Genomic DNA, 13116 nt, shown 5'->3' with positions numbered 1-13116 from the left:
AAAACCATAGTGAGACGCCACCTCACCCTCATTAGTATGATTATTATTAAAACAATAACAACAGTAAAAATAAATAAATAAATAACAAGTGTTGGCAAGGATATGGAGAAATTGAGACCCTTTTGCACTGTATGTAGGAATGTAAAATTGTGCATCTGCTGTGGAAAACAACGTGGAGGTTCCTAAAAATGTTTATATAGAACTATCACATGGTTCAGCAATGTTGCTTCTGAGTGTATATATCTGAAAGAATTGCTAACAGGATCTTGCAGAGATATTTGGGGACCTACATTCCTTGCAGCATTATCCACAAGCAATGGAAATGACCTAGATGCCTAGAGATAAATAAAATGCAGTATACACTTTAAACAGGAGGACACCCCACGTGGGTGAACCTTGAGGACAGTGCCCTAAGTGAAATACACCAGTCACACAATGACAACTGCTATGTGATTCCACTGATGGAGTTATCAAGTCTTCCAACTCTTGGAATGGTGGTTGCCAGGGGCTGGAGGAGGGGCAGAGGGGGCTGGTTTAGTGGGTCTAGAGTTTCCATTTTGCGAGAAGAGCAAGTGCTAGTGGTCCATCGTGTGGCGTTGTGCTTATAGCTCACATTACAGCACCGTGCACTTAGAAATGATAAGCTAATAAATTTCATGTGATGTGTTTTTACAACAATAAAAACAAAATGAGTATGTGCAAGATTGTACTGTCACCATTATGTCATTTAATGACTGCCTTTCCTCTATCTTTCTCAGTCACCCTTTTTATTTGCCCAGACAAATGTGCATTTTAAAAGAAAGCATAGCACGGGGACATTTCATATCATTTTAGTGCTGTCGGTTCCCCACCCTTCTTTCCCCACATCTTGTGTTTCTCTCCCTTCCTGGGAGTAACCCGAGACATCTGCTTCTGAATGTAAATGTCCCAGGAGGGACTTCCCCATCTGAGTTGGTTGGATTTTCCATCTGCCTCCTGGATATCCTCCTTTGCATCTGGGGTCTGCCTCTGAACTCCCTGGCAGGGAGACTGCCTAAGTGAGCCCCTGCCTCTCCATTTTCCCCTTACAGGGAAACTTCAGACACGCCAGCAGCAGAGCCCCAGTGTCCAGGGAAGAGCTGATGACGGTCCTGTCTAGACTCCAGGGGCTGCACATCCGGGGCCTCCACTTCACCGAGACACAGAGGCTCACCTTGGGTGAGGTGGGGCTGGAGGAGGCCTCCGACACAGGAAGTGGACGCAGAGCACACGAAGTGGAGATGTGTACCTGTCCCCCTGACTATATGGGTGACTCATGTCAGGTAGGAAAATTTCCCACCCACAGCATTCCCCTGGGGCAGCAACTGTGGCTGGCTAATTTTGGGCTCCTGTCCTACCCCACGGGATGGTTTGAGACACTTTGTCCAATGTCCAGGCTTCTGCTGGGCTCTAGAGCTTATGTCTTACCTAGACTACCTCCAGGAAATAAATATGAAAAAGATAGGCATGGGACACCACAGGCGTCCAGAGGATGAAGAGATCAGAAGCAGGAAGGAGCCACTGGTCAGCATCCCCATACTTGAATCTCTGCTCCCCATGAGCTGACCCAGGGTGCTTTCGCCCTTTTCTAACTCACTTCCTCCCTCCCATCACCTCCTGGTCTGCAGGAGGAGTAAAATTCCAGAGAATTTCCCAGATTCTTTGAGAAGACATCTTGCTCCAATTTTCTAGTTCTCCGCAGGTCTTCATTCTTTAAGGTCCTGTCAACCCGAATTGTCCTCCAGTAACTAAAATGTACCCCCCAAAATGGGATTATTTAAGACCTCACACTATAAATGTGCTTTTTCCCCAAAGGGAAAGCTCCAGGTTAGTAGAATGAGCAGGAAACATTGAACTTCACCATTCTCTGTAGTCTATATTCCGAATGTGAGTGGCAAAATTCTTCACTTTCTTTCCTGGACCTTTGAGAGCAGAAAACCCAAAGGTGATCTGCACCTAAGAGTTCTGCTTTTTAAATTTGGAAATATCTTCCTGCTGTGGTTTTCTGTCCTGGTCTTGTGACTTTTAGCCCATAGACCGCCTCCATTCATCGCCCTCTCCTCCATCTCTTCTCTAGCCCCATTAAAATAGATAGCCCTAGGAAAAGAGGGGAACCTGGATTACCACCCTCCTGCTCAGGGTGTGTTCTTTGCGGTGACTCAGCCTGTGATTTATGGCTGTTCTAATCGTCTAGTGCCGTCTGCGGGGCGAGGTGGGTAGAAGGTGATGCCTGCCCCACCTCACAGGAATTACAGAGCGGTGCGCTTCCCTGCAGGACTGTTATGTGCGTTCTGGCACAGGCTGACTCATGTGTGAAGTTTAAAGGTGGGGCCCCTGCCGCAGACAGCCTTCCTTACCTGAGTCAGGCAGGCCTGGGCACTGAGCAGGAAGGGCAGGTATAAGAGGAAGAGGTAGAGATTTGTGCGCAGTGCAGCCAGCAGGACTCCCCGGACCAGGATGCCCCCCGCAGTGAGGCGGCCAGCCTGGAGCACCGGATGGCTGTGGATCTTTGGGGCAGCCCTCGGGCAGTGTCTGGGATATAATTCACAGCAACAAAGGGTAGCATTTCTTCAGCCTCCAGGTCAAAGTCATCTGCAAACAAGTTATGTGGAGTTTAGACCCAGCCAGGTAATGTCCCTTTTAAGTTTTGATTTGGGATGGGGAGGGGTTCCCAGCTTTATGACATTTTAAGTTAGGGTGATTAAGAAGTAAATGGGTGGGTTGGGGGAGGGGCTGGTGGCCTCCCCTGCATTGACAGGCAGTGTTTATTACAGTACCTGACAGATTGCTCTCCTGAGCTAAATTAACCACAAACTCCATAAACATCAGCCCACCTGGAAATGCCTGAGATAGTTAAGGGCTTGAATGCTGGTGGCTGTTAATGGACTATGAAACTTGGTGCCCTGGAGAAACTCCAGCCTCGGGACAAAAAGAATCCATTACCTATAGCTTTCCAAATTCTACCTTCAGGAAAATTTACCCACAAAGTAAAATGCGACAAAAAGCAAAATCCATGTCTAAGAAGACTAATCAAAGTTTGCATAATATCTAACAGGCATGCTTCGATTTGCCAGGCATGAGGCATACATAAACTCTGCTCTTTATTTAAACTTCCTGGATATTATGTACACCTACAGAAATAGATCCTATGGCTGCTAAAACAGCCTTGGAACCTGGGTAGGGGCGCGATCTTATCATTTACAACATAAAAGTTTACTGGAAAACCTATCTTGAAAAATCATCACTTTGTAAAGGTTAACTAGTTACCAAACCCCCTTATTTTTATTTAGAGCTAAGTGCCCAATACAATCTGAATGCTTGAATTAAATTTTATGTAGAATCTGAATTTGCTTGTTTTCTAGAGGGGGGACGTGATGACATTTCAGTAATGCTCCAAGAGTCATATGACATAAAACTCTTGCAGACTGTTTTTCTGCTTCTAATCAAAAGCAAATTAAGATGAGTGATTTAATTTTAATCAAGAGAGATTAGCCTTTCTCAAAGCATGTTTAATTAAGGCTTTTACTCAAGTACATTGATACAAACTAACCACATCTATTTGTTGATTTAAATAATTTGTTCTTTACCAAATACAATTATTTTTTAGGTAGGCAATGTGATGTGTCGTGATAACCGTAGATGCATGTTGTAGATAGGATCACGCCATCGATGGCTGAATTTTGTTCAGATGTATTTATCCGTTGTGCTCTCAGCAAAAGAACATTCCTTTCATACTTTGATTCTCCTTTAGACAAGTCTGTTCATATAGCATACAAAGAAATCTAACTTTTTTCCAATGTGTTCTTTTGCCTAAACATAGTTTCCAATAGTTTAAAGGAACATCATATTGGAAATTCTGACTTGTTGTGTATGATGGATCAGTCGTCATTGGTAATGTGGGGAGGTACTCTAGGCAGCAACAGTGGGGTTCCACCCTGGGGAGCGTCCATGGGGTGACTTCTTCTTCTCCTCCATTTATCCAGGCAGAGACTTTCATGGTTACAGATGAAAGATCCATTTCAAGATTTGTGTTGATCATGACTTCAGAATTTGATGGACATAAGTTCTGTTTAAAGAAAATTAGATGAAAGACGCCCCTTTATTTTAAAATATTAATTTTTTTTCACCGATGCTTTAAAGATAGGGCATATAGGAGACCAGCGTTACAAACTAGGGGCAATGTCTGACTTTGTGATTAGCTCTGCTAAAATTAAAAGAATGTCTGTAATCCTCTTTAAAGACAGACATTTAAGTGATTTCTGACTGAAGGGATGAAAAGGGAAATGAAGTCTTCCCAGTTAGAACTGGCATGTGCCCTGGATAGCAACTGTCCTCTTTCTTCATATTGATTAAACACTTTGTTTGAAAAACAGGGTTGTAGCCCTGGATACTATCAGGATAACAAAGGCTCACTTACCAGATGGTGTATTCCCTGCAATTGCAACCAGGATCATTGCTTTTTTTTTTTTTTTTAATTTATTGGAGGCTTTCTTAACTAGAATCAGTTCATGAAAAACTATAATTATTTTTATTTAGGTGAAAAATAACAACTGGTATTATTACTCAGGAAGGAGACCATATACTGGAGATAGAAATAATCAAAGCAATATTGAACAAACCCAAGGAGACTCTCTCAGGCTGGGTCTTAGTGTGTTCACCATGGACCAAATATTGGTGAATAGTCCTGTATGAGAATTCAAGCACCTCGCCTCCCCTGGGGTTCCCTGCTGTCCACAGATGAATAGGAGGCAGTGAGGTGATTCCAATAATTTGGCCATTATTGTGCAAACCCCATTCAAGACTCTACCCCACCTCAATCTTCCTCCTTCTCTGTTGCTCCTTCCATCAACCCAAACCCATGATTTGAGAGGGCTCAGCTACTCTTAGCTTTCGTCCCCAGAAGAACCCAGAAGAACCACAGTCCTGATCCCCTTTACCCATCCATGCCTCCACCCATCCTTAAAACAGACAGGAAGTGGCTCTCTGGAGGCTGAGGCAGGAGGATCACAAGTTCAAAGCCAGCGTCAGCAAAAGCAAGGCACTAAGCAAATCAGTGAGACCCTGTCTCTAAATAAGATACAAAATAGGGCTGGGGATGTGGCTCAGCGTTTGAGTGCCCTTGAGTTCAATCCCAGTACCCCAAAAACCAAACAGGAAGCAGGAGAAGAGGGACCCCACTTCCACCCCTTCCCTCTCTCTGAGTTCCCTGCCATGCATCTCACACACCCACTGTGGCATGGAAAAAGAACATGACCTGACCAAAAAAAAAGCAGGAGGACCAGGCTAGTGGTTGAAATTAGAAATGCACACACTGACTAAAGGAAAGAAAAGGGAAATGAAGTCTTCTCAGTTAAAATTGTCATGTGCTTTGGATAGTAATTGTTCTCTTTCTTTGTATTGATTAAACACTTTTTTTTTTTTTTTTTGAAAAATAGGGTTGTAGCCCTGGATACTATCGGGATAACAAAGGCTCGCTTACCGGACGATGTGTTCCCTGCAATTGCAACGGACATTCAAATCGATGCCAGGATGGCTCCGGCATATGTATTGTGAGTAAATTGATAGTCTGATGCTATCTGCAGGCAATCTGTTTCTCCTCTTTCCCTCCTACGGTGCCCTGAGACATCAGCGTCATCTCTTACCACACCCTAAATAGAGGTTGCTATGACCATGTAGGAGGCTCCAGCGCCGTCAGGCTGAGTTATGTATATTTCATTTTACTTTTTCCTTCATCTTAACATGCAGTATCAGAAGAGAACAGCTGTCTGAATGGTTCCATTACACCTTGGTTTCTACATCTCTGCCTCATTAAATTATATTAGAAGGCGGACCTGGGGACTTAGCTCTTGCCAGCATATAATGTCAGAGCTGTGTTACCTTGAGCCCCAGTTCTGTTGGGGAGGAAGGAGGTTGCAAGAGGAGGGCTGGCTAGTGTCAGGTGGGCAGTAACTCAAGAAAGCACTCAGGGGAGAAGGAAATGCTGAGGAACGCTTATGGCTCACTCTCAATCAGTCAAAGAAACCCTCCACCATTGCCAAGACAAAGTGGGCTTATGGGAACGGTGGGTAAGTGCAGGGTGTGGGAAAGTACCATCTCACTTCCCTTTCCCCTCAGCCTCCTCAGGGCCTGCATTTGACTTCTTTTCTCAAGGCTCCAGATTCTCTTGATTATCCACTGAAAATGAACTTCTTTCGGAATGTTTTATAAAATCCTCCTACATAAAATTAATTTCGTAGGAATTTTTTTTTCCTTTTTCACCCTAAAGCTGAATCTTCTTTATTCTGCTTCCTTCCTCCCTTTGATCAAAGCTCTGCTGCCCAGTAGCCAGGACCTTCCCCATCAAGGGAAGGAGAGAACATCCTTACTCCAGGAATACAGAGGGCCCCAGTTGTGCTGTATATTTGAGGGCTCCCCTCTGCTGCCATAGACTTCCTTTAATTCAACTACTGTGTGTTTCCACTGCTCAGAGTTCCTAGACTGTATTGAGCCAGCTCAGCACGTCCCAGGGAGCTGCTTCCTCTGCAAGATGGGACAGGCCAGAACAGGAAAGGGTTGTGAAGGGCTGCCTGATAGAATATTGTGTTGGATTGTAACCTTATAAGTTCAAAAAGAAGAAAAGACACTGAGAAAGGTTGTTTTCCAGCTCCTAAGCCTTCCTTTATAACAGTTTATGTTGGATACTATAGGTTGTGTGTAACACAAGTGAATGCCTTAATTAAAAATAAATATTTATCTTATCACCGAACCATTGCAAGATGTCAAGTCCACATTATAAAAGTTGCCAAAGAATAAAGAGTTTTCTCTACAGTCGATTTGCCCCATGAAAGGAGAACCTATAAGAATCATAATTCATATTCTAATCAAATAAGATTTTTTTCTCCATTTCCTATCTTTGTTACCCTGTCTTCACTTGTCTCCAATAACCACATGGCCCCTAAAGACTATTCATTCAGGAAATCCTTACTGAGTATTTGCTAATGTGATAGACACTGAGCCAAATGCCAGAGTTAAAAACCATCAGAGACAATCCCTACTCTCAAGAGGCTTGCTGTGTAGTGCGCATGTAGTACATATGCTATGCACATAAATGCATATGTGAACACACACATGCACACATGGAGCTCTTGTCTGCATTCAACGAACTGCTCAATGGCAAGTACTAAGTACTGATTCTACTCCAAAATATGCCTTTACAAGGAAAGCCAAGGATGCATCTTGCATTCTCAAAGGCACAGTGGTGCAGAGACCAAGGACCTTTCAATATTAAAAGGTCTTTCAGGCTGATTCTGCTGCAAATTGACCTTGGTCTCTCAAGGTTCAAAATAAATCTCTAAAATCAGGGATAATTCACACATAAGTTTGCAGGACTGATCAAGACAGCTTCCAGGGAATCCAACATCAACTCTTAGCATGGGGATTTGAAACATTCTTATGGGAATTCATTAAGTAGCATGGCTCTGACCCCCTTCCAGGAACCTCTTTTCCTCACCCCTGGGGAGGATCAGCAGTCAGAGTGTTTTGAGCAGAATATAGATGCCCTCAAGTGCAATACTTGTTTCTCCAGTGTTTTCTGTCTTAGAGCTAAGTAGGCATAGGACTAAACTACATCTATCCAGGCATGTTCTTTAACATTGTGATGTGCATTAAAAAGAAAGAAAAACTAGAGTTGAAATGTAAATAATTAGCTCAAAATTATGTTTCATGAGTGGGTCAGGACAGCTGAGCAAAAAAAAAAAAAAAAAAAAAGGCAAAGGCAATCATTTATGTCCTCATTTGACACTGGGACAGTGCTTCTCTATGGAGTTGGGTGGATTTGCTTCCAATGGAAAGAAGAAACTGCAGTGAGATTTGGGGAAGGAAGGAAGGATTCCAGATAGGGTGAGCTTTCTGGTGATGATCACATGGGAACATGTGAATAGCATCCTATTTTCTAAAACACTAATCTCCTGTGTTTATAGCACAGTTCTACATCTAGAACAACAACAACAACAAAAAACTAACATTCTTTTGTTTGTTTCAAAAGACATAATAATTGTACATACTTATGGGGGGCAATGTGATATTTGATACATGCATTCAACATGGAAAGCCCAAATCAGGTAATTAGCATATCAAACACCTCAAACATTTATCATTTTCTTGTGTTAGGAATATTCAAAATCCTCTCTCCTAGCTGTTTTGAAATATACCATAAAGGATCGTTGACTGGGTCATCCTTCAGGCTTGTGGAAAACATTAGAACTTGTTCCTCCTATCTAACAGTTTTGTATAATTCTCATTTACTCAAAGGTTCACAAAGGGTGGATTTGCTAAGTCTGGACAAAACGATGACATTCAGGATTGCAGGGCAGTCTTTCTTTCTCATTGCAAACAAGTTCAGTCCTCTCATGATATGTGTGTATTTTGGTTTTCCCAGCTGAGCTTCAGATATTATTTAAAAACTCACACCTATTACAGTTTCCTGCTCAAGTGCTACCTCTGCATGTAGACATAGAGAGGTGAAATATACATAAGAAAAAATTTTAAATTATACTCATCCAGATCATTTAATTAATACAAAAAAGTCTGAATTGCCTAATTTCCAGGGCAAGGGGAATTTTCCTGTATGTTTTTGTGCATTTAGATCTTTATTATTAGGGCAAAGCCAACAAAAGTTACACTGGATTAAAAATTCCACAAAACAAATTCCACACAATCCTTTAGGGTTTAGGTCAATAGTTCACTTGCAAAATTCTATCACAACACTATACAGCAGATCAACTTATTACACATTAACCTTGACATGAGGTTAATTGAATTTGCATTATGTAAGTAAAATGCTTAGAAATAATTTCTTGCTTCTTTGGGACTTGAGTGCTTCCTCCAAATCCTATGCAACTTTTTTTTATTATTTTCACAAATTCCAGGTGTTAAAAACATTTAAATTTTATTGCTCTTCAATGTATCAATGTTAAGTGAATTTGAAATAAAATGAAGTTAATCTTCATAGAAGCAAATTTTTTTAAAATTTTCTTTCTTCCTTTTGTGGTGCTTGGGATTGGACCTAGGGCCTCATGCATACTAGGCAAACACCCTACACTAAGCTGCATACCTAGCTTCACAGGAGCAATCTAAAGGGAAAAGGGATGAAAATCTACATTTCCCCAGGGTCAAACACTTTGTTTTTTTTTTTAATTCTCCCAACAGCTTTGGAAATTGGCATTATTCTAACTATACATTTTAAGCGAATTAAAATTGTATTTAGTGACACATCAGGGAATTGATTTAAAAAAAAAAAAGAACAGTAAAGTGTAGAGAAATGAAGGAAATTACCGGAGCAGGATTTGAAACTAGCTGGTCTCTCTCCACTACATCATGCCTCCAAATAACTTATAGAAGTCACCTGTACCTTTTTGTGTGTGTGGCACCAACAGTGATTAGATAGGAAGAACACTCGGTTAGCAGAACTGATATCACTGTAGAGTCAGAGGACTTAAGTTATAATTATGTAAGATTATAATGACCTCAAAACTAATAAATGTAATAGGCTGCTCTTCATTGTCCTGTTCATCTGTCCCAAGAACTGTCAGCATAACACGGCTGGAGATCACTGTGAACGCTGCAAGGAGGGTCACTATGGGAACGCTGTCCATGGATCCTGTAGGGTCTGCCCGTGTCCTCATACCAACAGGTACTGTAGAAGCTTGGAATTAACCTTAGTGACAGGAAGTGGTCTAGTGGTTGCCTGGAATTGGGGGTGAGGAGGAGAGATGGGAGGAAAGGAAAGAGACTGTTGTGGTTTCTTTTGGGGGCGATGAAATATCCTTAGCTTAACTGTGGTGATGGTTCTACAATTCTATAACTGTCCCAGGCCACTGAATTGTGCAACTCACATGGGCGAATTGTATGGTATGTAAATGTTCACTCTGCTTTGTTCTCTATGCATTTGATAGCCCTTTGGCCTGACCTTTTTCTCAATAAAGCTGTTATATTTAAAAAATGAACACATTCAACAAGCAAGTGAAATAAAAACCAAGGGAGGGAATCGCTAAGGAAGCTTCCAGTTATTGAGCAGGTACTGGAATGATGGGGTGAAGTAAGCAAAGTAGTATCTTAGCCATGAGGTCCCCAGGGGAAGCCCCTAGGAAGCTGTGCTTATAGACAGGAGGAGGAGAAATGCAGTGCAAGAAGAATGTATCCGATCAGGCCCTTTGGCCCATCACACTATATGCCAATCACTGAACTGACAAGTTTTGCAAAAGAAATAGTTTATTCATGAGGCGGTCAAGTGCAGAGACAGAAGAGCAAGTCTTAAATTCATCTTCCTAAGAGTAGAATTTAGGAATATTTATAGGATAAAGAAGAAGGGTGATTTACAGCAGGGGGAAAGGTGATTGAGGTGAGGGAAAGCAAAGTAATCAGTGGTCTGTATGTGCATAATCAATCTCCGAAGTTCTTCAGAGGACACATGTTCAGAAAATGGCAGTGTTAGCCTGATCTGAGGGTAGAGTATTTTGGTCCCTTGACGTCAGAGAAGTCATTCAAAGAGGACACTTGCACGGGTCCCAGTAAAGAGTTGGCGGTTTCAACAAAAGCAGCCTTCCAGTCCCTGGCAAGTAACCTAGGCAACCATTATCATCAAGATCCACCCATCAGAGGCGTTATCTATAGCAGAGCTAGTGGGAGACTAATAATATATTGCTCAGCTGCGTGACCTCCAGATGAGTGGTTTTAAAAGTGAGCTGAAAGGAATTAACTAAAAGTAAGTGGAGCTGGAGGGTTTAATTAGGTTTTCTCTCAGTTCCAAGAGGGCTGGATATGAGGCTGGAGGGTCAGCTGGGTCTCAGGTCCTGTTGAACCTGGCAGGCTCCAGCCAACATCTAGGTTTTATCATTAGTGTGATAGAAGACTTGGGACAGTTCTGACCCCCTGAGTGAGGATCTGAGTGTCATTCAGGAGGCCAACAATCTATGTAGGTAGAGACACCATTTTCTTTTTATGGTTATCCATGTTCTGCTTGGGTTTGGCACTTGGTCATCTTCTTGCTCCTCCTGTGTTCACCCTGGGGTCCAAGCAAAGAAGAACATAACAGACAAGGAAGCAAAGCAAAAGTCAGTTTGAAAATCAAGAAACTGGTAAAGTAACCCAGAGTCCACAGGCTCAGAAATAAGGAGCCATAAAGTGGATTGATATCAGACAAATTGGCCAAGACTTCACATCTCTAGAAGTCACGTGGCCAAGTGTGTATTTCTGGAGATCTATTTTTCTTTGCAATGTTCACTCTGCTTTGCTATCTATGTATTTGATACCTTTTCAGCCTGCCCAGTCCTGCAGGTTTATTTGTACAGGGATCTGTCACTACGCTTGCCCAGACTTGCTTGAACAGAAGCTGGCAGGAGTATAAAGTGGCAAGCTTGCACCAGCTGTTTGGGGAAACCTTTTCATTTTTGGTTGCAAAGCATGTTTTTCCCATAAAGGTCAGCTTCTTTCTCTGTCGGAGTTGGAGTAACATGTAGTTCCTTGGGTTTATCAGTAAAGCTATGTTTTCATGGAATTCTCCTTCTGGCAACAGCAATACTGTTTAAAAACTCTGAACTGTCCCTGTAGAGGTGTCTGAGTCCATCTAATGGGACAACAGAGGCTTCCCAACTATGAATTCTCTTATCAGCAAATGATAAGCAAAGCAATTCCCCCCCAGATTTATGTCAGTGTAATGTTCAATGAATAGCATAGATAGTTTGCAATTTTTAATTTTTAAAAAAATTTCAAGTTTTTTGGTACTGAGGATTGAACCCAGGGGCTACGTAACCACTGAGCCACATTCCCAACCCTTTTTGTATTTTTTTAAATTTTGAAATAGGAACTTGCTAAATTGCTTAGGGTTCACTAAATTGCCGAGAGGCTGGCTTTGAATTTGTGATCTTCATGCCTCAGTCTCACTGGGATTACAGGTATACGGACACTGCACCCAGCTGACAATCACAATTTTACATGATCTCTTTGGGGACAGGGGGCTTCTTTTCAAATATATATCAGTTTAGAGCTAAAATAAGAAGAATCCAAATTTTATGGCTTAATTTGAAAGTTGCCAATAACTGAACCCACAAAAATACCAAGTAGGGTTGAGCTGGCTCTGTGCTCCTCTCTGGGCAGCCCCCCACCCCGGGGCCTGACTTCCCCCCTGCCACCTCCTCCCTAGCCATGTGCTAAATACAAAATAAACTAGAATAAGCAAGGAGCATTTTTCAAAAAAGAATAGAACTCTTCTTCTTCTTTTTTTTTCCCCCTGCCTAGACTTGTTGCATTGCTTCCTTGTTATTCCTGGAAAAAATGTTGTTGCAATCATCTCTTCCAGAGTGAGTTACTCTGTTTTGTCCCAAGAGAAAGAATGCACTTCTCCAACCAAAAAAAAAAAAAAATGGATGCCTTTCAGTTTATCCCCTGCAGTTTGTCCAGTGTTAGCTGACATAATTCATCCTGAGCGCCACCAGTCTAGAGGGGCAAAGCTTTCTTCAAGGGAAATTTTTGTTCATGCAGTGGGTTTCAGTGTTCACTTGATACAGTCTGCCCTTTGTGGTAAAAGAGAATTCAGCACGAAGCCCGAGGGATCATGTTTTCACGGTGGCCTGTCTCTTTCTTCCTCTGAAGTTTTGCCACTGGCTGTGTCGTGAGCGGGGCCAACGTGAGGTGCGCCTGCAAACCCGGCTACGCAGGAGCACAGTGCGAGAGGTGGGTGTCCCTCTCCTTGCCCCCCCTTTCCCAGCCACCTGCAGATGGGGACCTGGCAGCTGGCCAGTGTGTGCTGCTGGCACAGAACAGGGATGCGGGCTGGGCTTGGGGCAACAGTGTGGCTGTTCCTTTTCCAAGGGCTGGAAACAAGTTCTCTTGGGGAAGACACGAGACTGTTCCTGTAATCAGTCATTGATGCTCCTCCCTTCTTGCTTTGTACACGGTTCAGAAATCTGAGAATGAAGCACAACAGGTACACATACCCACAAGTAGCCCTATGGGGCCCCAAGGCATGGCCTGTGTATCCCAATTTCCACACTCATCTCTCATGCCCCTCCTCCACCTCTAATACTCCCCCCATATATACCCCTACATACAGCTACCTCTCCC

At 42.6% G+C, this 13116-nt stretch overlaps 1 protein-coding gene across 9 annotated transcripts in view; it reads left to right on the top strand.

Moving 5' to 3' along the window:
* The window catches only part of Lama3 (laminin subunit alpha 3), a 240987-nt gene that overhangs the window by 167278 nt on the left and 60593 nt on the right, over window positions 1-13116 (top strand). For 6 of the 9 annotated variants that reach the window (XR_013429632.1, XR_013429633.1, XM_078030246.1 and 3 more), the window contains 4 exons: window positions 1071-1301; window positions 5454-5567; window positions 9579-9688; window positions 12646-12726. Coding sequence is in view for 6 of the 9 variants with exons in the window: in XM_078030246.1 (XP_077886372.1) it covers window positions 1071-1301; window positions 5454-5567; window positions 9579-9688; window positions 12646-12726 (536 nt within the window). In the remaining 3 variants the exon portion in view is untranslated. Of the gene's footprint in view, window positions 1-1070; window positions 1302-2372; window positions 2647-5453; window positions 5568-9578; window positions 9689-9950; window positions 10083-12645; window positions 12727-13116 lie in introns of those variants that run through there. The other 3 variants (XM_078030249.1, XM_078030250.1, XM_078030251.1) reach the window with 3 other exon arrangements.

This window comes from Ictidomys tridecemlineatus, chromosome 13 (genome assembly GCF_052094955.1).
Source record: "Ictidomys tridecemlineatus isolate mIctTri1 chromosome 13, mIctTri1.hap1, whole genome shotgun sequence".
NCBI classification, from domain to species: Eukaryota; Metazoa; Chordata; class Mammalia; order Rodentia; family Sciuridae; genus Ictidomys; species Ictidomys tridecemlineatus.
Note: the sequence above shows the minus strand (reverse complement) of the source record. Positions and strands in the feature narration are given on the sequence as shown.